The 25,830-nt window shown below is 39.8% G+C and overlaps 1 protein-coding gene across 11 annotated transcripts in view; it reads left to right on the forward strand.

Moving 5' to 3' along the window:
• The window catches only part of Piezo2 (piezo type mechanosensitive ion channel component 2), a 428,243-nt gene that overhangs the window by 73,058 nt on the left and 329,355 nt on the right, over nucleotides 1-25,830 (forward strand). For all 11 annotated transcript variants that reach the window (XM_045144701.1, XM_045144707.1, XM_045144708.1 and 8 more), the window contains exon 2: nucleotides 9,878-9,973. In XM_045144701.1, coding sequence (XP_045000636.1) covers nucleotides 9,878-9,973 — 96 coding nt within the window. The remainder of the gene's footprint in view (nucleotides 1-9,877; nucleotides 9,974-25,830) is intronic.

Raw genomic sequence — 25,830 nt, forward strand, 5'->3', positions numbered from 1 at the left:
TCCCATCCATTTGTGTATGTCCTATGGTCTCACTTGCTGTTGTTCAGTAGTTTTATTCTATTGTGATCAGATAAAATACCAGGAATTATTTCAGTTTTCCTACATGTGTTAAGATTTGCTTTGCATTATAACATATGATTTACTAGAGAGAAAATTCTATGTACTGCTGAAAATAGTATGAGTTTTGCAGCATTTGGATTGAATGTTTTGTAGATGTCTGTTCAGTCCATTTGTTTAGTTCACATGCTTCTCTATTTAGTTTTTGCTAGGGTGATTTGTCATTTAGTAAGAATAGTGTATTTAAGCAGCCTACTACTATTGTGCTAGGGTAATTTGTTACTTTATATCTAGTCTTGCTAGTTTAGTAAAATTGATTTGACATGTTTGGTGCAAATATGGTTAGTTGTGGTCTTTTTGGATTGCTCTCTCAGTCACTATAAAGTGATCTTTCCTCTTCACACTCATGTTGGTTTGAACTTTATCTTATCAACTATTAGAAGAGCAATACTTTGTTGTTTCCTAGCCCCACTTGCTGAAAATACCAGTTCCCTGCCTTTTACCATAAGGTGTCATCTTTCTCTTATGGAGAGGTATATTTCTTGGTGGCACCAAATAGAAGAATCCTGCCTTTCAATTCATTCTTCTTCTCTGTGTCTTTTGACTAGAGAATTGAGACCAACTATGTTCAATGTTATTATTTGAGGTGTGTATTAATTCTCATCATTTCTGTTGAATTTTAAAGTCTTTATGTCCTTGTTGTTTTGTTATTTCTCAATTACATGTATTTTTTCCTGTGTTCTAATGTATGTACTTTTCCTTCACTTAAGTCTAAAGGAGACTTTCAAATATTTTTTGTAAAGTTGGCTTAGTTAAGGTCATAAATTCCTTTAGTCTGCTTTTGTCATGGAAAATTCCACTTCTCCTTCAATTATGAATTTTAGCTTTGCTGAGTATAGTAGTCTGGTTTGGTAGCTGTCTTTAAGAACTTGAAATGCATCATTCCAAGCTCCTGACTTAACGTTTCTGTTGAGAACTTGGTTGTTATTCAAACTGCCTGCCTTTATAGGTGACTTGGTGCTTCTCTCATTGATGTCTATATATTCTCTTAGTTCTGAATATTTTGTAGTTTAATTACAATGTGATAAGAGGAGGTTCTTTTCTCATCTTATCTTCTTAGTGTTCTAAATGCATCTTGTATCAACATTTGTGGTGATGAGCCCCATAAACAAGCTTTGGGAATGAGCAATGGGAAAAAACTGTGGGAATATGTCTTATGGACCTTATAAATGTTTTTCATAGACCATTGCTGTGAGATGCTAGATTATTTACTTGTAATTTTCCATACAGTTAATCTTACAAATATATAGTACATTTGCTTAAAGAAATGTGACTGGGTTTCCTCTGCCTTAGGCCTGAATAGCACAGATGATCAATACTGACAAGCAATGTTTAGAGATGATGATAATCTTAAGGTATGCTCTTTGCCCAATATCCTCAGTGGCCTGATTGGAATATCAACTCAGAGTGGGCATACATGCATAAGAGGAGCTTTTAATCACAGCATTGAAGATGATGTCAGTAACCAAGTGCCCACTGATCTGTTTAAGAAGACAGGTGGGCTTATTGTGATTAAATAGGGGGTTAGAGTATGTTGTTTCTGGATCAACAGAGTCTACCAGGTCATACTGCTAAATCCTTTCCTTTAAAAATGTTTAAAGATTATTCAAAGTTGCAATTTCCTTACCTTTTGGTCATACAATGTACTATTTATTCATGTATTCCTGGTTTTTGGCTTTTTGATAAAAATGCCAATGAGTACCTGTGTTCAGAAGAAGCCACAGCTGCAGTAAGATCAGAGCAGCAGTGACAGCAGATGCAACAGCTTTACTAATGGCTTAAACTAAACTTAAAGCATCAGCTAATTTTCCTCAGAGATTTCTGCAAAGGGCAGCTAGCCCACTTGGTTATCCCAAGAGTTAGTTCTCCCAATTCTCAGGCTCTGCTCCTGGAAGCAGTTTTCTCACTCTTATATAGGAAAATTCCAAGAGTTAGTCTATAATTTCAGGGTTGTACCTCCAAAGTAGAACATACATTGGCATTTCATTTCATAATTTAGGATATTTTCTTAAGAAATACTTACTATGCCTTTAGAATGAAATTCTTCCCCTGCTTCTATGCCCAGACTTCTTAGATTTGGCATTGTCAAGTGTCATGAATGTCTTGAAAGTACCACGCATGGCTCCTTATTGATTTTTCTTCCTTCTTGTTAGAATGTTCAAACTTTTCTTTGTCAAGCTCAGATATTCTGACTTTTCCTTGGCTCATCTTATTGGTGATTACATATCTATATCTATATCTATATCTATATCTATATCTATATCTATATCTATATCTATATCTATATCTATATCTATATCTATATCTATATCATCTATATCTATCTATCTCTCTCTCTGTGTGTGTATATATATATATATATATATATATGTATATGTATATATATATATATATATATATATATATATATTGCCTGTCTTTTAAATTTTTATTTTTATTCATTTATTTGAGTGACAGAGGGAAGGAGGGAGGGAGGGAGAGAATGAGGGAGAGAGAGAGAGAATAGATAGAATCTTTTCATTTTACTTATTTATTTTTCATTTCCAGTATTTGTATGTCCTTACTCATATCTTGTATGACTTTATTTTGTTCAGATGATTTTCTGTGTTCTCATGGGGTTCCTTTAGGAAGTTGTTTTCTTCTTTGTTTCTTTGAACATTTTTTTTAATTTTAATTTTTATTTATTTGAGAGCGACAGACACAGAGAGAAAGACAGATAGAGGGAGAGAGAGAGAATGGGCGCGCCAGGGCTTCCAGCCTCTGCAAACGAACTCCAGACGTGTGCGCCCCCTTGTGCCTCTGGCTAACATGGGACCTGGGGAACCGAGCCTTGAACCGGGAGTCCTTAGGCTTCACAGGCAAGCGCTTAACCACTAAGCCATCTCTCCAGCCCATATTTTTCTTTTTGATGCTAAGTCATTGTGAAAGATATGAAATGATATTGCTGTTTCAGTTTCCATTTATTTGATGACTAGAATCATTCTTCATCGTTTAGTCTGTCTGTTGGGTATATGTATGTTTTCTTAGGAGAAATGCCCGAATAGATACTGTGCCTTGCTTTGCATTATCTTTACCCTTACTCTTTTTTTTTTTTTTTTTTTGGTTTTTCGAGGTAGGGACTCACTCTAGCCCAGGCTGACTTGGAATTCACTATGGAGTCTCAGGGTGGCCTCGAACTCACGGCGATCCTCCTACCTCTGCCTCCCGAGTGCTGGGTTTAAAGGCGTGCGCCACCACGCCCGGCTTACCCTTACTCTTGATTGCTTTGAGTTCCTTTTATATTTTGTGTGTTAATCCCTTATCAATTGCATATTTTTTCAGAAATTTTCCCGTCCTGTAAGTTGTCTGTTCACTGTGGTGATTTTTCTCTTTACTGTAGAGAAATTTTGGTTTGAGGTTATCTGCTAGTCTGTATTTTTTTTTTTGCCTGTTCTTTTGAAGTCATATCCAAAATACTAATGCAGCCCAATTCCATAGATCTTGGATTCTGTGTTTTCTTCTGGTATGTTTATAGTTCTTGGTGGCGTGGTCATTTTGATGATGTTAATTCTTCCATGAACATGGGATATCTTTTGTAGTTGTGCCCCTTCAACTTCTATTTTCAATACTTTCTTTGGCATTTAACCTAAAAGTCTTAGTCTTCTTTGGTCAAATTTATTTCTAAATTATTTTTATAGCTGTTATTAGTGGGGTATTATTGTTTTCTTTCTTAGATAATTTGTTTGGAAATGCTACTGGTATTTCACGTTAATTTTGCATTGCTTAATTTAGCAGAATCTTAAAAATCAATTTGAGAATATTTTAGTGTCATCTTTTGAGTTTCTTTATATAGGATTATGCATCTTCAGAGACTATTTTATTGCTTTCCAGTTGGATGCCTATTTTAATTTAACGCCTACCTAATTGCTCTGGCTAGGACTTTCAGAAATATGTTGACTAGAAGAGGTAAGAATGCACATCCTTATTTTATCCTTCAATTAGAGGAAGAATAATTAACTTTCTTACTGCTGAGCATACTTGTGTGTGTGTGTGTGTGTGTGTGTGTTTCACATATGGCCCCTATTGTGTTGAAGTGCATTTATTCTGCATTTTTCTTTTTATTTTTTTAAAGTTTTTTTTTTTTAATTTATTTATTTGAAAGTGACAGACACAGAGAAAAGGACAGATAGAGGGAGAGAGAGAATGGGCGCGCCAGGGCTTCCAACCTCTGCAAACGAACTCCAGACGCGTGCGCCCCCTTGTGCATCTGGCTAACGTGGGACCTGGGGAACCGAGCCTCAAACCAGGGTCCTTAGGCTTCACAGGCAAGCGTTTAACCGCTAAGCCATCTCTCCAGCCCTTATTCTGCATTTTGTTGAGAATTTTAATCATGAAAGTGTACTGTATTTTTGTGAAAGAGTTGTCTATATATTTTTTTTTTTATTAGATTTCTATTCAGCAAATACAGGCAGTTTGGTACCATTATTAGGCTCATCCATGACCTACCCCCTTCCCATTGGCTCATCCTTATTGAGGTGTATGGGTCATGCCTTGTAGAGTTAGCCCACAGTTATTGGTGCGATAAATGTCTCTGCATATCCTAACCCAACATGTGGCTCTGACATTCTTTCCACCCCTTCTTCCTCAAAATATCCCTGAGCCATGTTGGGTTCATTTTTGGTCTGCTTCAGTGATGAGGTGTTGGTGGCCTCTGAGGCTCTGGTTTGGTAGGAGTTGATTTTTCTCTGTGTTGGTCTCCTTCCCCTTGTGCTGGTATCCGGCTCATCAGGAAAACAGCACCATTGTTTGTTTCGCTAATTTTCCTTAGTTTCAGATGGGGCTCTTTTGAGGTGTGATGGGGTGGCTCTCTCCTTAGGATCTGCATCTATCTGAAAAAGAGAAGCAGATTCTCCAATGGAGAGTAAGTTAGTTCCAGGACAAATGAAATAACCTTTACATTTTTTTAAAGAGAGTTTAATAGGTGTAGGCTCTCTTGTAGCCCATGATTGATGGTAGCTTGATATTGGAGAGAGGGTTTATGTTTGGATATGATTCTGACTTGTTTCCCAGCTCCAGCTATGGGTCCTGTACCACTGAGGGGATCAGTTAGCCAAATCAAGAGCATTTGGTTCCCCACCATGGCTGTGTGCCACTATTGCACTTGTGTGGGCATCACAACCGGTTATTTGTTGCTAAGTAGGTTAGACCATGAGTTGCTTGGAGAGATATTGGTTATTTCCCCCAGTCGCCTATGTAGCAACTTTTGGCACTATATACGCTGACTGTCTGGGGCTGACTATCTCCTGGCTTCCAGCCATGCCGTTCCATTTTACGTGTCAGCTGCATATGATGTCTTCAGCAATAGGGTCTTACCACTAACCTTTGGTGGGTCATCAAGTACTGTGACAAAAATCTGTCATTCTTTTAGGTAACATTGTAGGATTCTCTGATCAAAAGCTCATTGTGGATGATAGCCCCATGCTAGTAGTGGGAGTCACAGGTCAGTGCCCACTAAGAAAATGAGGAAGAATATAACTAATATACAAGAGTTAGGCAGGAGAGGTGGGGGGGGAGGGAGAGAGAGAGAGGAACAGGGAGGGAGGGAAGATGTAGAAGGTTTAGGTAAGATTGATCCTACCATCTCCAGTGTCTTGTGGTTCAGGTGTTTCCAGTAAGGGCCTGGTGAAGGTTCAGCCATTTGGTTTGCCTTTTAGGAAGTAGAATTTCATGGTACCCTAGCCATTTGTGTCTAAATTACTGTTTCCCACCCCTTCTATTCCCTCCCCTCCATCCCCATCCATCCTAGTATCTAGTCCATGAGATGCTTGCTGGGTATGTAAGGTATCTTGGGTAGATTCAGGTTAGGTTCTGTAGATGAGTGAGACTATGTGGCGATTTTTTTTTCTGTGACTGGGTAAGTTCACTGAGGATGATCTGTTCCAGGTTCACCCATTTTTCCTCAAATTTCCTTGTGTCATTTGTTCTTACTGCTGTATGGAATTCCATTGTGTAGATATATCACATCTTAGTTATCCATTCTTCTAGTGATGGACATCTGGATTGATTCCAGCTCTTAGCTATTATGAATTGAACCGCTACAAACATAGTTGAGCAAATCTCTCTGGCCTGTGGTTTGAAGGTTTTAGGGTAGATGCCCACTAGGGAATAACTGGGTCTGTTGGTATCTCTATAGTCAGCTTTTTCAGGAGTCTCCATATTGCTTTCCAAAGTGGTTGTACCATCCTACATTCCCACCCAACAGTGTATGAGTGTTCCTACTCCTCCACATCCTCGCCAGCATTTATTTTCATTTGATTTTTTGATGTTTGCTATCCTTATTGTGGTAAGGTGGAATCTCATAGTTGTTTTAATTTGCATTTCTCTGATGATTAGGGATGAGGAACATTTTCTTAAGTGTGTGTTTGCCATTTGTGTTTCTTCCTCTGTGAACTGCCTGTTCATCTCTTTGCCCCATTTTGTGAGTGGGGTGTTTGACTTCGTACTATTTAGATTCTTGAGTTCTTTGTAGATTCTAGAGATTAGGCCTCTATCAGTTGAATAACCCACAAATATTTTCTCCCATTCTGTGGGTAATCTATTGGCTTTGCTTATTGTATGCTTGTCTATAAAGAAACTCTTCAGCTTCATGTGATCGCATTGGTTGAGTGACTATTTAAGATCATGAGCTACTGGGGTTTTGTTCAGGAAGTCTTTTTCCATTCTTCTATCATGGAAAGTACTTCCTAAATTTTCTTCCAGTAGTATTCGAGTTTCTGGTCTTATATTGAGGTCTTTGATCCATTTGGATTTGAGTGTATTGCATGGTGAAATGTGTGGATCAAGTTTCAGTTTCCTGCATGGGGTTATCCAGTTTGTCCAGCACCATTTGTGTAAGATGCTGTCTTTTTTCCAGCCTATATTGTTTGGGCTTTTGTCGAATATCAAGTAGCAATAGTTGCTTGACCCAAAGCCCAGCTTGTCAAGTGTATTCCATTGGTCTATACTCCTGTTTTTATGCCAGTACCATGCTGTTTTTATTACTATGGCTTTGTAATATAGCTTTAGATCAGGTATGGTGATGCCACCAGAGGTATTTCTTTTGCTGAGGATATGTTTGGATATGCAAGGCCTCTGCCTTTCCATATGAAATTTGAGATCATTTTTTCTATCTCTGTGAAGAACACTGTAGGGATTTTAATTGGAATTGCATTAAATCTATATATTGCCTTTGGTAGGATTGTCATCTTCACAATGTTAATTCTGCCTATCCAGGATCATGGGAGGTCTTTCCATTTTCTCAAGTCCTCCTCAATTTCTTTTTTGAGGGTTTTTATGTTTTCTTTGTATTGATCTTTCACTTCCTTGGTTAATGTTATTCCAAGGTATTTTATTTTATTTTTTGTTGCTATTGAAATTGTCCCTTATTTCTTTCTCTGTATCTTTGTCATTTGCATATAGAAATGCTACTGATTTTCGTGCATTGATTTTGTATCCTGCAACTTTGCTATAGGAGTTAATCACCTTCAGGAGTTTTGGGATGGCATCTCTCAGGTCTCTTACATATACAATCATGTCATCAGCGAATAGACCTAACTTAACTTCTTCCTTTCAAAATTGTATACTTTTTATTTCCTTCTCCTGTCTTATTGCTTGAGCTAGGACTTCCAGTACTATATTGAAAAGCAGAGGTGAGTTATTACAACCCTGTCTTGTTCCTGATCTTAATGGGAATTCCTCCAGTCTCTCTCCATTAAGTATTATTTGGGCCTTCGGTGCTGTGTATATTGCCTTTATTATGTTAAGATATGAACCAAACATGATAATTCTCTCCAATGTTTTGATCATGAAGTGATGTTGTATCTTGTCAAAGGCCTTTTCAGCATCTATTGAAATGATCATGTGGTTTTTATGTTTAACCTTCTTTATGTAGTGATTACATTGACAGATTTCCGTATGTTGAACTGCTCTTGTGTTCCTGGGATAAATCCCACTTGGTCAAGGTGGATAATGCTTTTGATGTGGTGTTGGGTTTGGTTTGTGAGGATTTTGTTCAGGATCTTTGCATCTAAGTTCATTAGGGAAATAGGCCAGTAGTTTTCTTTTCTTGTGGAATCTCTGTCTGGTTTTGGAATTAGGGTGATACTAGCTTCATAAAAGGAGTTGGGTAGCTTTCCCTGTTCTTCAATTGTGTGGCATAGTTTTAGGAAGATTGGTTTGATATCGTCCATGAAGGTTTGATAGAATTCAGCTGAGAAGCCATCTGGTCCTGGACTCTTCTTTTTGGGGAGGTTTTTTTTTTTATTACTTTTTCAATCTCCATGAGTGTGATGGGTTCAGTGGGGTGATTAATCTCCTCTGAGTTTAGCTTTGATAGATAGTATGCATCCAGTTATCCATCTCCTCCACATTATCCAGTTTTGTGGAGTAGAGGTTTTTCAAATAAGTCCTGATGATTCTCCCAATTTCACTTATGTCTGTTGTGATCTCTCCTTTTTTCATTTTGAATTTTGTTAATTTGAAGCTTCTTCTTGTTTTGCTTGATCAAATTGGCCAGGGGTTTGTCAATCTTGCTTAGTTTTTCAAAGAACCAGCTCTTTGTTTTGTCACTTGTCTTAATTGTTTCCTTGGTTTCCAATTCATTAATTTCTGCTCTAATTTTAATTATTTCTTTCCTTCTGGAGCTCTTTGAGTTGTCTGTATTTTTGAGATGATTATATTATATTACCTTTCATTTTGTTATTTTAGTATATCATATTTATGGATTATAGATATTTTAATATCCACAATAAAGCCCACTTGGTCTTTATGAATAATCCTTTGAATGTTTAGTTGAATTCCATTTGCTAGTATTTTTTTGAGGATCCTTAGATCTGTAAGTTAGCACTTCTTTTATCCTTTTTTTGATGACATTATCAAAGTATTATTGGCTCCATAAAATAAACTTGGAGTACTTCCCTTCCTTCAATTATTAGGAAAATTAGTTCTCTTAGAATGTTTGGTAGAATCCAGTGGTCAGGAATTTTCTTTAATAGGCTACTATTATTACTCATCCAGTCTCATTACTCATTTTTGGTCTGTTCAGATTTTCTGTCTCTTCATTATCCTACCTCAGTATTGTGTCTAAGAATTTTCCATTTTCCCCAGATTACCCAAGTTTTGGCATGTATTGTTCATAGCTCTATCTCATGCTCCTTTATATTTCTCTGGTATAACTGATGATGTCTCCATTCCACTTTCATATTTTGACTTTATTTTGTGAGCCTTTTCTTACACATATGACAATTTTGATTATCATTATTAAAAACTGGCTCTTAGATTCAGTGATCTATTGTTTTTCTAGCCTGTTTTATTTCCGATTCGAATTTTATCATGCCCTGCCTTTTACTCACTTTGGGTTTAATTTGTTATTCTTGTTAAGTTCCTTGAAGTATATAGCATTAAGTTGAAATCTTTTTTTATGTAGCCACTTACTAAACTTTTCTCTTAGGGGTACTATGGCCATGAGCTTGGGAATGTGTGCTTTCTTAACTTTAACTTCATAACTTTTGGTTAGAGTTTAAGAACAGGAACCACGTGTTTTAATTTTTTGTTTCATATGATGTCCAATCTGATAAACATGGAATAAGTTCTCAGTATTCCTTTGCAATTGGCTTATCTGCTTAGGAATTGAGACCATTCAAACCAGTGATATCTGATGCCATACCCCAGACTGTTGTTGCACAACCTAGATCCTGTTATTCTGTGGTTATTAATGACATTCTCCTTTTCTTCTCAATCACAGCATGTGCATTCCGCTACAACGGGCTCTCCTTCATCTACCTTATCTACCTCTTGCTCATCCCTCTGTTCTCAGAACCGACAAAAGCAACGATGCAAGGTAAGAGAGTTTACTATGCCAGAGTCGTCGGACAGATTCAGTTTATTTTTCTGGACACCTTAGGTTTGTCTTTATTCAGTAGAAAGATGAAACCTGTGCAGCAGGAGTGGTTTACCAGGGAGTAGCTATCTAATATAGGAGATAGAGCTAAACAGAACTTGTTTGTGAAACACTCTTTTTATTTTTGTCACTTTCTTACTTATATACAATGCATTATGATCCCACTCCCCACAGTTAACCTCTCTCTTCCCCTTCCCTCCCACCAAACTCTTCTTTTCCCTATGACATTCCCAACCTATTTCCATGCCTTTAAATTTTTTTTACCCAATTATTTCATAGGGTCATTTGCATAATCTTAGATGGGAGATTTTTTTTTTTTTTTTTTTACTGGACAATGGGCAATCCTCTGGTGGCTACCCCACTCCCAGCAATCATCAGTTTCCATCATTTAGTTTGGGATGTGCAGGGTCTCATGAACCCCACCCTCATCTATTATGAAATATTGGCAGGCACAATAATGTGCAGGAAATCACATTTGCTCTTAGTTCATGAGTGTAGCAGACACTGTATATAGGAAACAGCATTCTACAGCTTTAGTTCCCACCCTCCTGCTTATACGAGATCCTAAGAGCCTTGAAATGGAATAATTTACATATCATGGTTAGGGCTGAGCACAAAGTAGTCACTCATTCTTGGGAGCTTTGCCATCTATACATCTCTGTATTCATCTCTCCATTTGCATGAAGAGACTTCTGTGTTCAAGATTATAAGCAGTACTAACCTATGGAAATTGACACAGATATTTAGAAGGCAATTTGACATACTGTCAGGTTAGCATAACAACAGTATCTCCTATCCTACTTTAGTGTTTTTTAGTTGTTTGTATATTGTAAATGTTAATCCTCTGTCAGATATATTGCTGCCAAAGATTTCCCCCTTTTAATTAGTTGACCATTTCTTATGCTGTAGAAAAGCTTTCTAATTTCATGTGACCCTTTTGTCAACGGTTGATCTCATTTCCTGAGTGACTGGAGTCCTAGTTAGAAAATTCTTACTTATACCTATTTCTTGTAGTCCTTACTTTTTCCTCTAGTAGTTTCATAGTTTCAGGTATTACGTTAAGATTTTTGATCCATTTGGATGTGCAGGGTTAGAGGTAAGAGCCAGAATCATTCTTCTACATGTGGATATTCACTTTTCCCAATACCTTTGTTGAAGTTGCTATCTCTTATCCAATATGTGTCTTTGGCTTCTTTGTCAAAAATCAAGTGGCTGTAGTTGGCATAGATATCCTATTCAAGTGCATTGATTAACATCTGTGTTTGTTCCAATACCGTGCTGTTTTATTGCTATGGCTTTGTAATATAACATGAAATCGAGTATAGTGATACCTCCAGAAGTATGCACTTTGCCCTAGATAGCTCTGGCTATCCTGATTCTTTTGAGCTTTGAAATGAATGATATATGTATATATATATTTTCTATTTCGGAGCTAGATTTTTTTTTTATTGGGATCATCAGTTAAAGGCAATTACTTGGTTGTGTTGCTGACCATAGGTTTACCATATATAGCTTTTATTAAGCTGAGCTATGTTCATCCCAGCCCTGGCTTCTCTAGAACTTTTATCGTGAAGGTATGCTTGATTTTTGCCAAAGGCTTTTCTATATTAATTGAGATGATCATATGATTTTTTTAAAATCATGGAGTCTACTTATATGATGTACTGCATTTATTGATTTGCATATGTTTAAAATATCCCTGAATCTATATAATCTTCTTGATGTGTTCTTGAATTTGGTTTTCATCTATTTTGGGGGGGGCAGTTTTGCATTTATCTTTGTGGGAGATTGGTTCATAATTTTCCTTTCTGGTTGTGTCATTTTTAAAATTTATTTATTTATTTATTTAGGAGAGAGAGGGTACAGATTGAGAATGGGCATGCCAAGGCCTGTAGCCACTGCAAACAAACTCTAGATGCATGCACCATCTTGTGCATCTGGGTACTGGGGAATTGAGCCTGGGTTTTTAGGCTTTGCAGGCAAGTGCCTTGACCACTAAGCATCTCTCTAGCCCTGGTTGTGTCTTTATCTGATTATGGTATCAGAATCATACTGGCTATGTAGAATTTGGAAGTGTTCCTTCTCTTTACATTTTGTACAGTAATTTACTTTTACTTTTGATGTCATGATCTTTTCCTCCTCTTATGATGGTCTTATGTTGGTAATGTCAGGCACTGTGAGGTCATGGATATCTAGGCAATATATGGCACATTTATACAATGGAGTTCTACTCACCAGGAAAGAAAAATGAAGTTATGAAATTTGCAGGGAAATGTATGGATCTGGAAAGGATTATACTAAGTAAGGTAACCCAGGTCCAGAAAGCCTAACGCCACATGTTCTGTCTCATATGTGGATCAGAGCTATAGATGATTGGGCTTCTGTTTGAGAAGGAAAAAACTCAGTAGCAGAGGCCAGTAAGCTCAAAAAGAGATATAAAGGGAAGAGAAAGGAAGGGAGGAGGGTACTTAATAGGATGGTATAATATATATGTAAGTAGAAGAATAGATTAACTGGGGTGAAAAGGCCCAAAGCGAGATCAGGGGAAGAGATTGAGTAAAAGAAAGGTGGAGGGAGGGCTAATCAAAATCTAAGAGGATATAAATAAATCATATGGAATCCTCTGGTTTTGGATAATGGAACACTCAGGAGCCGTAGATCGTTGCTAGAAAATTTTCAGTGCCAGGGATGGGATACCTTCCAGTGAGTTGTTAGCTAGGGAGGTCCCTGATGCCCCCAAAGCATTATAGGCCATTGTCGTGGCCCTTGGTTTCCCACTAGGAATAGATGGTAAGACCATATTGCTGAAGACTCCACATACTTGGGCTGCAAGGCCACTGAGAAATCCTGCTGGAACCGAGCTGTCAACCTCCTCCATGTAGACCAGCTGACAGAAAGCTGGAAGAAGCCATTCTACTTGCAGTTCATTGGGAGAAATAAAATATTTTTAAAAATACTACAAAAATAGCAGTTAATGATTACACAGACAGCAGTGAATTCATATAACTTGAATTGGAAGATCTACATTTAGGATTTCAATGTTCTGTCCAAAGTTCATGTCGACATTTACTGCAGTTGTACATAAAGTAGAAAGAGATGGAACCTCAAGGAAGGAACTTGTAATAAGGGCTTCACCCTCAATGTGGGTGGAGGCTACTGCTGTGGGTCTTCCAATGCAAGCATGAATCTGTCATGTATGCACTCCATGGTGTTACCTTGCAACAGCATTTAGGGCCTTCAGCAAATGCCAGCTTTGTGCATGCTTTTTACTTCCTGGCTTCCAGAAATATAAGAAATTAACCTGTGCTCTCTATAAATTGTGCAGCCTCGTGTGTTCTGTTACAGCAGCCCAAATGGACAGAAGCACTGTGCTTTGCCGATCCTTCCACCTGGAGTACATTTTCCTGGGGTTTTCCTTGTGGATTTACCTCCAATGTCACCTCCTTAGAAACCCTTTCTCTTACTTCCTACAAAATTGTTCTATCCCATTCCCACTTTTATTTTTATGCTATGAACCATCCTTTCAATACTTATACCTATGATTTTATTATTGCCACTGATCCACGGTCTGGAGCATCCTGGATATACAGCTGGTTTCTTTCTCCCTTGGTTATTTCTCAACTGCCCCACACCATCCACTCCATGGGTCCAGTCCCTGTGCTTTGGTGAAAATGAGCTGGCCAGAGAAAGCCTGTGCTCCCTTATTGATACTAATGTGTCCTCCGGACATATGAGTACTCTCCCTTGCCTCAGACCACTCTGTGAAAATTGAAACTATGGATGTTATTTTAAACTTAGTCTTCTACCCTTGGCCATATGTGAGCCAGCACCCATGGAAGATGGTGATGGGACCAGGAGCCCAGAGGTTCATCTCTGCTCCCTCTTCTCTGTCTCTCAGGAATCAGAGGTGTGCCTGCCCTGGCTGGGTCACTTTGTCAGGGTGGAGACTGCTTTGTAAGTCACTTCCTTTGGCTTCTTTGATCTAATACTGACCACATTTCCCATGCCATTCTTGGGCACAGTGACTGAAAGCCAGCTCCAGGAGGATAATTCTCTTTCTGTGTGTTTTTCTTATTGATACACTTGGCACCTTTAATCTCCCATTGATCAGTTTCAATGTATCCCCCAAAGTTCATGTGCAGAAACCTTAAATCTCCAAATGCATACGTTGATGGTGTTTGAAGGTTGGGGTTTTGGAAGGTGATAAGGATTGGATGAAGTCATTAGGTGGGGTCCTCATGGCTTCTTAAGATGAGGAATAGAGACCAGAGTTGATACCTGCTCTGTCTTACCATGTGATGCAGCAGGAAGACACTCTCCAGACACCACGCACCTTCAGGGAACATGCTCTTAACTTTTCAGCTTCCAGAATCTTACTTGGTCTCGGGTACTTTGTCATAGCCACACACGGTCTGTTTGCAGTTCCTTCCTTCTGCAGATTCTCACCTCTGCTGTCACAGCTACGTCAGCTAGCCTTGCTTCTAGCTCTAGATTTCACCAGCAACAGTCCTTTAGGACCCATTTGAAGCCCATTTCTCTAGTCTTGGGACTTTCTCAACGATAGCCAACTCTAGGCTTTTCTAGCATTAACTCTTTCATATTCTCTAGGAGGAAATGAAACACAGGTTAGAAATAAACTTCCTTATGTTGAAGGAGGGCATGACCCTCTATCTTTCCCTAAGCAGTTACTGGCAGTTGTTGGTTGCTAGGGGAGCAAGAGATATTTTCCTCAGTCATTTGCCACTGCTAAGTTATGTGTTCTGTTAAATAAGCCCTCACTAATGCTGATGCAGGCAACCCTAGTTAGACTCAGAGGAACACACACATACACAAACATACATGGAAAAGAAGAGATTAAAGTAGAAGAGGGTCTGATTGGAAAAAGGGGTTCAGTGAAAGGGGGCAGGAAGGTGTTGTGAAGAGATTATGACAAAGAATGTACATGTATAAATAGTGTTGGTGGTGGGGAAATGGCTCAGCAGTTAAGTGTGTTTGCTAGAAAGCCTGATGGCCCAAGTTAAATTCCCCAGTATCCACATGAAGCTAAAGCTAGATGCACAAAATGGTTCATGTGCCTGGAGTTCATTTGCAGTGGTAGGAAACCCTGGAATGTCTATATTCATATTCTCTCTCTCCTTGCAAATAAATAAATAAAATATTTTAAATTGTCAATAAAAATTGTTAACCAAACAAAAAGAAAAGAAACACCTGCCATAGCATTCAGTGATGAATGAGGGAGCATTTAACTGATGGGCTCTTGGTCCTTTAGATCTTACCTTATCTTTATTCACTGTCTTTCCCTTGTCATGTATAAATGCCAAGATGGTAGGGATATGCTCTTGTGTTTTACTGTTGCATTCTTGGGACCCCAAACCACACCTAGAGTATCATAGACACTCAGTAATATTTATGGAATTATCTAACAAATGTATCTCCACAGTCCACTGTTCTAGGAGCATTTAGGAACATAGCTTTAGTCTTCCTCTTGCCTCCATCTCTGTACCAGCAAAAAAGAATAGTTTGTGCACTCAGAGGTTCTCTAGAGATAGAAGATTGGAGTATAATAGGCTGTGTGACTCTGCTGTTACAGATTTAATTAGGATCATAGGATTATGAGTAATTGAAGATATCAAGACTACTAAAATGTTTCATGCTTCCACTTACAATGATGGGCATTTTATTTCAGCATGTAATAATGGAGGAAAGGAAATGATCATTTTCTTGCTGTTCACAAACAGTGTGTTTTGCATGAGAATTGAGACTTCCCTTCATCAAATTTTTAACTACTGTATAATTAAATTCACACAGCCCAAGCATTGCAAATTAATGAGGTTCTAAATTCTTTAATCCAGATATATAATACATTCCTTACAATTTATTCGAGTCCCACATAGCTAGTCAGCATGGTGAAAGAGTTCATATTTTGTTTGAATGGAATATTAAGTACTAAAACGTACATGATTTGAAAGAAGGCCATAAAAATGCTCAATAAATATTGGTTAATAGTGTTATTATTTTAAGGTGCAATATTTCAACGTCAGAGTGAATTCTAGATTTAGGAACCTAACACCTATAAATCTTTCTTGATTGTTTGACTATAAATAGTCATAACTGAATGGTTATTCCAGTGTTTTCAAAATATTAGAAAAGAATTATGGAATTTCTAAGGTTTCTTAGTATGCTACTCTTCAAAGTTAAACAATATTTAGGTTAATTGACCTATTAATAGAAAATAAGAAGCAAGGTTTAATAAGTAAGTATTATTTCCATATATTATAATGAAATATTGAGGAAGGAGTACATTATTAAAAATGTTAGTGCTGGAAAGAAGTGACTGGAGTACTGAGTAACATCTCGATCACACCTTCCAAGGCTCTGGGTCTAATGCGGAAGAGGTGACAGAAAGAATGTAAGAGCCAAAGGAAGAGTAGGACTCCTTACAATATGCTCCCTCCAGAGATAAAATGTCCTGGATATCCGTGACCTCATTGTGCCTGACACTACCTACACAAGACCATCATAAGAGGAGGAAAAGATCATGACATCAAAATAAAAGAGAGACTGGTTGAGATGGGGAGGGGATATGATGGAGAATGGAATTTCAAAGGGGAAAGTGGGGGGAGGGAGGGTATTACCATAGGATATTTTTTATAATCATGGAAAATGTTAATAAAAATTGAGAGAAAAAAATCTTCATATGGGGCTGGGGAAATAGTTCAGTAGGTAAAGTGCTTGTTTTGAAAGCATGAAGCCTTGAGTTGAGTCCCAGATCTCAGAACTCACATACAAAAAGCCCTGAGTGGTGACGTGCACTTGTAATTTCAGTGCTGGAGAGATAGAGACAGGGGGGTCTACTTCACTACAGACAAGTGACAAGTCCTAACCCAAAAACTAAAAGGTAGATGAGAGTCTGAGGAATGACACCCAAGGTTGACCCTTTGTCTCCACTTGGATGTGCACATACACATGCACGTATGCACATGTGAGAATGCACAAGCACACACATACACAAACATTCTCATATTGCAGGTGAAGAGTGAGTTCTAGGGCTAAGGGCAAGTCCAGGACACACAGGTGCTACGGAGATGGTCTGGCTATTGACTTCTATGGTGTTGTGAATAGTCCTCCAGACATAGCTAAGTCCTTTGGGATTTTCAGAGGCAAGAAGCCTAGTTAGTTATTAAATATTTGGCTAAGCACACAGGTCTGGAGAGATAATACAAGCCTACTTAAGGGAGATAACTTAATATATGTTCGTATGTATTGATGGTATATTTGTACTTCAGATAGAAACACATCCTATAAGGTGTGACTGGCTATTTCTTTCATCAAATCTTAACTAAAATACTCTCTTTCATATAACACTGTTGACATTTGTGGACGATAGAGAGGTGAAGAAAGGATGGCACTCGGTGGAGTGGCCTTTTCTCACACTGGATTTCATGCTGCTAATTGAGTAGAGATTTCTCAATGTAATTGTATTTGGAAGCTGCCTACCTAATGCTGACACTTTTTCTCATTGATCTCAGAAGCATCTCCTCATGAGTTCATGTCCAAAATGCTCATCTCTCTCTCTCTCTCTCTCTCTCTCTCTCTCTCTCTCTCACACACACACACACACACACACAATGCTAAGGGATAATATAATGCTGGTTACTGTGGAATTATTTCTAAGAACAAAGATTTCCTTTTGACCAAAGACCATCTTCATTCTGAAATTCTTTGTGTGTGTGTGTGTGTGTGTGTGTGTGTGTGCGCGGTGCATGTGTATGTGCATTTGAGAGTGTGTAGGGCCTCTTGTACTTGGATGCATGGGCACTTGTGTTCATGTACATGTGAAGGCCAGAGGTTGACATCAGGTGTCGTCCTCAATCAATATCCTCCTTATTTACTGAGGCAAGGTCTCTCACATGAACCCAGAGCTCACTGCCTTCAGCAGTCTAGCTAGCTTCCCCTGAGCACCCCCTGTCTGAATGGCCATACTCACCTGGCATCCTTTGCTCTGAATGTTCTGTAAGCCTGGGCAACATGGGCATGTTTAAGAACCTCACTTCCAGAGGTGGATAACAAGCAAGGGATTCCAGTGCCCTGGTGGGTCCCTGAGTCTTCTCTGGCCAGTGATGATGGCAGCTCCTCATAGAGAAGGCAAAACATGGAGAGTCCTTGGTTCTTTGCACATGCCAATAGATCAGCAAGGAAATAATGACAGAGCTGTACAGTCACAACTTTGTCAGGCCTCCCTGAAGATAGAGTTTTCAATACAGTTTTCTTTTTTAAATTTTTTTGTTTATTCTTATTTATTTGAGAGCAACAGAGAGAGAAATAGGCAGAAAGATTGAGAGAGAGAATGGACGCAGCAGGCCTTCCAGCTACTGCAAACAAACTCTACACACATGCGTCCCCTTGTGCACCTGGCTAATGTGGGTCCTGGGGAATCGAGCCTTGAACTGGGGTCCTTAGGCTTCACAGGCAAGCACTTAACTGCCAAGCCATCTCTCCAGCTCCATTTTTTTTTTTTTTGTAACTATTCTACTTTGAATGGAGTAAGTTTCTGAACAGCTTTTCTTTTCTGAAAAGTTTGCTTTGCTATTTGGCGATTTATTTGCTTGCATTTATATCCTAACGTTATTACTAGTATGCTCTTTGTTCTCTGTGTTAGGATCTCTTCCAGCATTTAAAAAGATAGGATTTGAAATAGGTGGGAAATAAAGGGCTTCCGGGAGCTTTTGTAACAATCATGAGTGGGTGAAATTTTTAACAGGCTGGTTAACTTTTGTAAACGATTGTCAAGGTTATAACAAGACTTTTGAGAAGTAAAAGCTTATTTTATGTTATGCAGCTCTGAATAATGGGAGTTCTACCTTAGAGGAAGTTGCATGAATCATATAAAATAGTTCATTCTCTCTCTTTCTTTATCTTTCTCCTCCCCCCTCTTTCTGTCTCCCTCACTCTCTCCCTCTTTCTGAAATAAACAACAAAAGTCCTTACCCCGAGGTTCTGACCTAGGATACACTTAGCAGGACTCACTAACAGCACCCAAGGAAAGAAAAATGGGGTTCAGTTTGCCTACTTAAAGAGTCAAAAGAGGTCTGTAACTTGTAAAGCCATGTTTAGACATCAGAACGGAAATAGTAGCAGATATTTAAAACAGCCTGCATCTGGTTTTTGTTATAGTCTTTAGGCCATTAGGCTTATTATTACAATGTTTTACTATGTCATAATAAAGCAAAAAGCAAGAAAATATTTAATTGGATGAATTACTAGGTTAAGTGTTTTATTATCCATAACAGCCTACCACCATAAGGAATGCTAATAAAATAGATATCTGTTTCTAGATTTTTTAAAGTAATGGTAGGATTTTCCTAGGATATCTTTTTTCTAGGATGGTACAGGTGTATTATCCCATTACAGTTGTAAATTTGGCATGCAGTATGCAGACAGGCTGAGGGAGTTCCAGGCAACATAATTCTCAACTCAGGAAATATCAGGTCAAGCTATTGTACAACTCCAGAAAAGACCTCAGAAGCTCCACACATTTTTTGGCATTGTTTCATTTGACTCTGCTCGACTTCACCCATAAGATGACCCCACCCATAAGGTGGCTGTATTCATCACAATGTATGATTCTCTTGAACCCATACAAGTTTGTTCACTAGTCCTTCAAATTGTGATGCTGTTGTTTACTTGCTGGCAAACACTCCCTGGCATCTTTCTGGTTGGTCTCCCGTTAGGCAGTTGCACATGCAAAGGTAACCAGGACAAGCCCTGGGTCCTCTCCTGCTGCTGCTCGCTCTTGGGTAAGCTGCTGAAAACCCTCAGCTTCCTGTCTTCCAGGTCTGCTTAGTGCTTGGCATATTCCTGGATAGAACTCTGGGGAACTGGCCTTTCACAGGTGACTAGTCAAGCCTGTGATACATGCTCAGTCAAGGCAAAAATAGCTGAAGATGAGTGTTCCAGCTCTTTTTGTTGTGGTGACCAAATAACTGAGAGAAATGACTTACACTTCACATTAGCCAAAAAGCTGAGAAACAATAGAGAGAAATAATTGAAAGGAAGAAGGATTCATTCTGGCTCATGGTTTCAGAAGTTTCAACACGTGGTCCTCTGGCTCTGTTTCTTTGAGCCTAAGAAAAGGCAGAATTCCATAGTGAGAGAATTGTGGCCTAGGAAGCTGCTTAGCTCATGGAAACAGATATGAGGGGAGGGCACCAGGTCAAGACACAACTTTCAAAGTGACCTACTTCCTCCCGCCAGATTCCACCTCCTAATATTCCGCTGATACATTTAGTATCATCACAATCCAATCATCTCTCAATAGAGCTACGAGCTAGGACAAGCCTCAAACACATGAGCTTTTTTTTTATGGAGACCACCTCATGACCTAATCACATCATGGATAAAACATGGACCCTTTTCCAAACAACAACAACAACAAAAATAGATGGATGCATGTGCACGCGCATGCGTGTGTGCGTGTGTGTGCATGCATGCCGGCCTTCTATCTTTCTGCCTGTATGGGTGCACCAGAAATTCTTGTCATTGCAAATGGATTCCAGATGTTTGTGCCACTTTTTGCATCCAGGTGGTTTGAGACTTGACCCTAGACCAGCAGCCTTGGCAAGCAAGTTTTATTAACCACGGTGCCATCTACTCAGCCCCTCCTTTAGCTTTGAAAATTCATCTTTTTTTTTATTAAATTTTTTTTTGTTGATTTTTATTTATTTATTTGAGAGTGACAGAGAGAGAAATAGGCAGAGAGAGAGAGAGAGAGAGAATGGGCACGCCAGGGCTTCCAGCTGCTGCAAACGAACTCCAGACGCGTGCGCCCCCTTGTGCATCTGGCTAACGTGGGACCTGGGGAACCGAGCCTCGAACCGGGGTCCTTAGGCTTCACAGGCAAGCGCTTAACCGCTAAGCCATCTCTCCAGCCCTGAAAATTCATCTTTTGTACAAGAATGTTGAACTGTAGATGATTTGCTTATATAATTTTGAGTCAATATTGTTAAATTTAGAAGCTGGCTTGCTTCAAAGGTTGGGCAAAACCAGGTTTCAGTTTGTTTATTATCCAAGCTCAGTTTTGCACCATTTGGACTGTTTCTCTTCAACACATCCACTTGCACCTGCTTAGCTTTGGGTAAAATACCTCCCAGGATAAAAGCTTACCTTAACTTCTCAGACAGAGCAAAATATTAATCACAAGAATAAGCAGGCTGCACAGTGCTTACTAGATACCAGGCAAGTGTTCCAAGCTAAGCATATAGTAGTTAGTTCTCATAGTCTTTGCACACCCTCATGGATAGGTATTCTTGTTTTACCAATAAGAAACTGAAATGCACACACAAGCTACTGAGGAATGCCTGAAAATCACAGTTTAAAAACAAGTTCAATGAGGGAGAGCTTCTAATATAAATAATTCAAGTATCTATATGATTACCTCCTTGATTCTATTGTATAGTCCTCTAAAGTGAAGGCTGAAGAGATGGTTCAGTTGTTAAGTATGCTGCCTGTGTAATCGTGGGGGTTGGAAAGGGCATGAAACCACCTGAGTTCGAATCTCCAGATCCCATGTGAACATCTGGGTGTGGCCATGCATGCCTGTAACCTCAGTAGAGCAAAGGAGAGCAGAAACCAGGGACTCTTCTGCATGCGCATGCACACACACGCCCCCCCAACACAAAATCAGCAAGCTTCAATACCAGTAAGAGATGGTGGTTTAAATTGACAATGGGTGGAAGAGTGATGGAATGGGACACCTTGACATTCTGCTCTGGCCACTGCAGGCAAATGCATGGGGCAATGTAAGGTCATAAACAAGTGGATATACCACATGTACCACACCATGACCCCCTGACAAACACAAAATCAGGAAAAAAATAGAGTGAAAATAAGAGGCCCAAGCAAGAAATCATGGCTTCACAGGTCAGCACACCATCAGGAGGTGAAGGAAGGATGGATTCTGGCTCTGTTTTCTTGCAAGAAATGAATACTCAAGTTCAGAATTGCATGAAGTAGGATATAAAAAATGTCTTCGTGGGATGGCAGGGTCTTACAGAAAATAGAGAGCTCTTTAGGGACACATTTTAGAACAATACACTGTTCTTGAAAGAGGACCCCTATCTGCACAATATGAACCATGCCTTTCTCCTCATTGTCTGTTGCAGTCAGGTTCGCATTGGTGGGAGACATCAACCAACCAAGAGCAGCTTTTGGGAAAACAGGTTTATTTTGGTTTATACACTCAAGGGAAAGCTCCATGATGGCAGGGGAAAATGATGGCATGAGCAGAGAGTGGACATCACCCCCTGGCCAACATAAGGTAGACAATAGCAACAGGAGAGTGTGCCAAACACTGGCAAGGGGAAACTGGCTATAACACCCATAAGCCTGACCCCAACAATACTAGGAGGTATTAATTCCCAAATCTCCATTGGCTGGGAATTTAGCATTCAGAACACCTAAGTTTATGGGGGACACTTGAATCAAACCACCATATGCTGCCCCTGACCCCCATAAACTGGTAACCACCCGTGATGTAAAATGCAATGCATTCAGTCCATTTTTAAAAGTCCCCATAGTTTTTATCAATCCTAATGATGTATAAACATTCCCATAGTCCAAAGTCTTTTAACTGAGCCATAATACCAAAAAATTCCCCCCAAAATGCATAATGGCACAGAATAAACATTCACACTGCAAAAGATGGCATGGGGAATAGCAAAGAAATATTCAACCAATACAAGATTTAAAACAACCAGGGCAAACATCAAACTCTGTAGCTCCAAGTCCAACAACTCTAGTCAGTGATATATCTCCAAGCCCGATAATTCTAACCAGTAACAAGTCTCTGGTGTTCCAGTTCCGCCCCTCTAGATAGGCTACTCACAGTCCTGGAAAATGTCATCTGGGGCCTGCAGCTTTTCTTAACAGCCATCTTGTGGTCTTGGCATCTCCACTGGGTCTCCTGCAACCCACGGTTCATCCTCATGGCTCTGTTGTGTCTCCATGCAGGTACCCAGCAAACATGCTTCACACTGCCCTTTTGGCCATTTCCAAAACCTAAAACAAAGTTGCAAATTCAGTGACCCTTTCTTTTCTGCATTTCTCATATTCCACAATACCAGGTAGGGTGCCAGTTTGTTAATCCAAGGGGGAATAAAGCAGACTTTGAAGAATAGGACACTACTTGAGCATTCAGGTCCCTTCAAAAGAATCTACATTCTTCATTTTGCCCCAATGAAGGTCAGCTGGCCCAATCTCAAAGGTTGTAATCTCTCATATGATTGAAGCTGAATGGGCAGAAGTTTCAGCCCAAAGATTTCATTACTGTGCCATATCCCTCTACTCACATCAGTCCATTTCTAAGCAAAGCAATCCTGCACAATTCTCAGGTCACAAGCATAACAGCAAGCTCTCACTCTAACTGCTTCTAGCCCCTCCAAGCAAAGCTCTTTCTCGTCCTCATAAGCCAAACCTCACAGCCCATAGTTCTTATTGAATTCAGGTCTTTCCACTCTGACCAGAATAGTCCATCAAGCTATACTTACAGCATTGCAAGGCATCTCCTAGGCCAGGGTTTCAAATCCTTCCACATTCCTCTTGAAAATCAGCTCCAAAAAACCAAAGCCACATAGTCAGGTGTCTATTCGCAATCCCATTCCTCTGGCACCAACTTTACTGTTGCAGTCAGGTTCACATTGGTGGAAGAAATCACCCGACCAAGAGCAGCTTTTGGGAAAATAGGGTTTATTTTGGCTTACCAACTCAAGAGGAAGTTCCATGATGGCAGGGGGAATGATGACATGATCAGAGAGTGGACATAACACCCTGACCAACATAAGGTAGACAATAGCAACAGGAGAGTGTGCCAAACATTAGCAAGGGGAAACTGGCCCACCCCCAAACAATACAATGCATCCAGGAGGTATTAATTACCAAACCTTCATCAGCTGGGAACCTAGCATTCAGAACACCTAAGTTAATGGGGTCACCTGAATCAAACCACCACACCATCTACAGATGACCCCATATTTTTCCTCCCACCGTCTTCGGATGCCCTCATGGTTTTCCTCCCCACCTTTCTGGTTTTTAAACTTTAATTTAGAGAGAAAGAGAGTCAGAGTAAGAGAGAGACAGAATTGGTGTGCTAGGGCCTCAGCCACTGAAATTGAACTCCAGTCATTTGTGCCGCCTAGTGGTTATGTGAGACCTTGCATTTGCCTCACCTTTGTGTGTCTGGCTAATGTGGGTTCTGGAGAGTTGAACATGGGTCCTTAGGCTTCACAGGCAAGCACCTTGACCATTAAGCTATCTCTCCAGCTCCTTCCCCACCTTTCTAAAATGACCCTCTGTCTTTCCTCCTCACCCTCCTCTAATGTCCCTGTGATTTTTCTCCTGACCTTCCTCAGATGGCCCTGCATCTTTACTCCCTATCTTCCTCAGATGCTCCATTGTTTTTCATCCTTACCTTCCTCATATAGCCTCATGTCTTTACTCCTCACATTCTTCAGATGGACCTGTGACTTTCCTCTCCATCTTGCTCAGATGTCTGACCTTCTCGCCGCCCTCACCCTCCATGTGTGGTTTCTCTTCACACCACTCCCCAGCAACACTGGTTGTGTTAACATTGCAGAACCTACTGTAGCATGCCATCCAGGAGGTTCCTGGCTGCTTTGATCATCATTGAGCAACCATTCTGGGCAGAAGGTAGTTGAGGTGATCCGTAGCTACCTCAGCGAGTACTGTGGGAAGAGGTCAGGCTGTTGGAGCAACAAGAAGTGGAACAAGCAGACGTGCTTCCTGGTGAAGCATGACCAGAGCAAATGCTCGCCAGAGCCAGTGAGATCGGGCTCTGATTGCTCTGTTGCTGCACAGATACCTTGTGCTCTGTCTCCTTCTAATGACTTGCTAGCTGTTTATGGTATAGGCATGAATTAATTACTTATTTATCACAAGACTCGTTTGACAATCAGGTATGGTCAAATATGAAAGTTTTACTCTTGACTTCTTTCATGCAAATGAGTTTAGCTAATACTTGCCCAGTGCCTCTGAGTGAGTCAAGAACAGTTGCAAGGTGCTACTTGGGCTACGTCTGTCTCTGAACAGCAGGAACTGGGTCTGTCATTGAAGCATATGGCATTCATCAAATATTCAGCAGCCTGGGCATTTGCAAAGGCTTTGTATAGCCAGCATACAGCAGGGAATAAGGGACCTGACCTCTGAATGCTGGGTGTGGTAAGGCTTTCTGATAGGAAGTCGGGGACTGGCTCATTGGGAGCATGCAGGAGATTGGGGATGACTACCTGGGAAACTGAACAATACTTGTGGTCTAGAGGTGTGTTGATTTTCCCCCCCGCAGATGTTGTGTATAACACTTTGTCACAATTTGATTGCGGTGTGGTACATTTATCCACAGTGCAGTTATGACAGAAGATAGGGCTACATTAAGTAATGGGACAGGGTGGAGTGTTGAGGAAGTGATCAGTTGGTTTGTTCATTCGTCTGAGTAATATTTTGAGGCATCAACGTTTTGCAAATAATATGTTAGAGATTGGTAATGCTGCAACAAGTAGCAATGATCCAGTTATTCACTACGCAGTTGGTAATCTTCAAGGACATGTTTAATTTTGTAGAAGACATTCTGAAGTCTAAATACAGTTTGTCCTCATTATTCACACATTCTGTATTTGTGAGTGTATCTCCTTGCTAGAATTATTTTGTAACCTTCAGTTCAACAGTTGCTGCACCTCCCAGGTCCCTTGCAGACGTGCACAGAAACACACTCAAAAAAAAAAAAAAAA

Source organism: Jaculus jaculus, chromosome 2, assembly GCF_020740685.1.
Source record: "Jaculus jaculus isolate mJacJac1 chromosome 2, mJacJac1.mat.Y.cur, whole genome shotgun sequence".
Taxonomy (NCBI): domain Eukaryota; kingdom Metazoa; phylum Chordata; class Mammalia; order Rodentia; family Dipodidae; genus Jaculus; species Jaculus jaculus.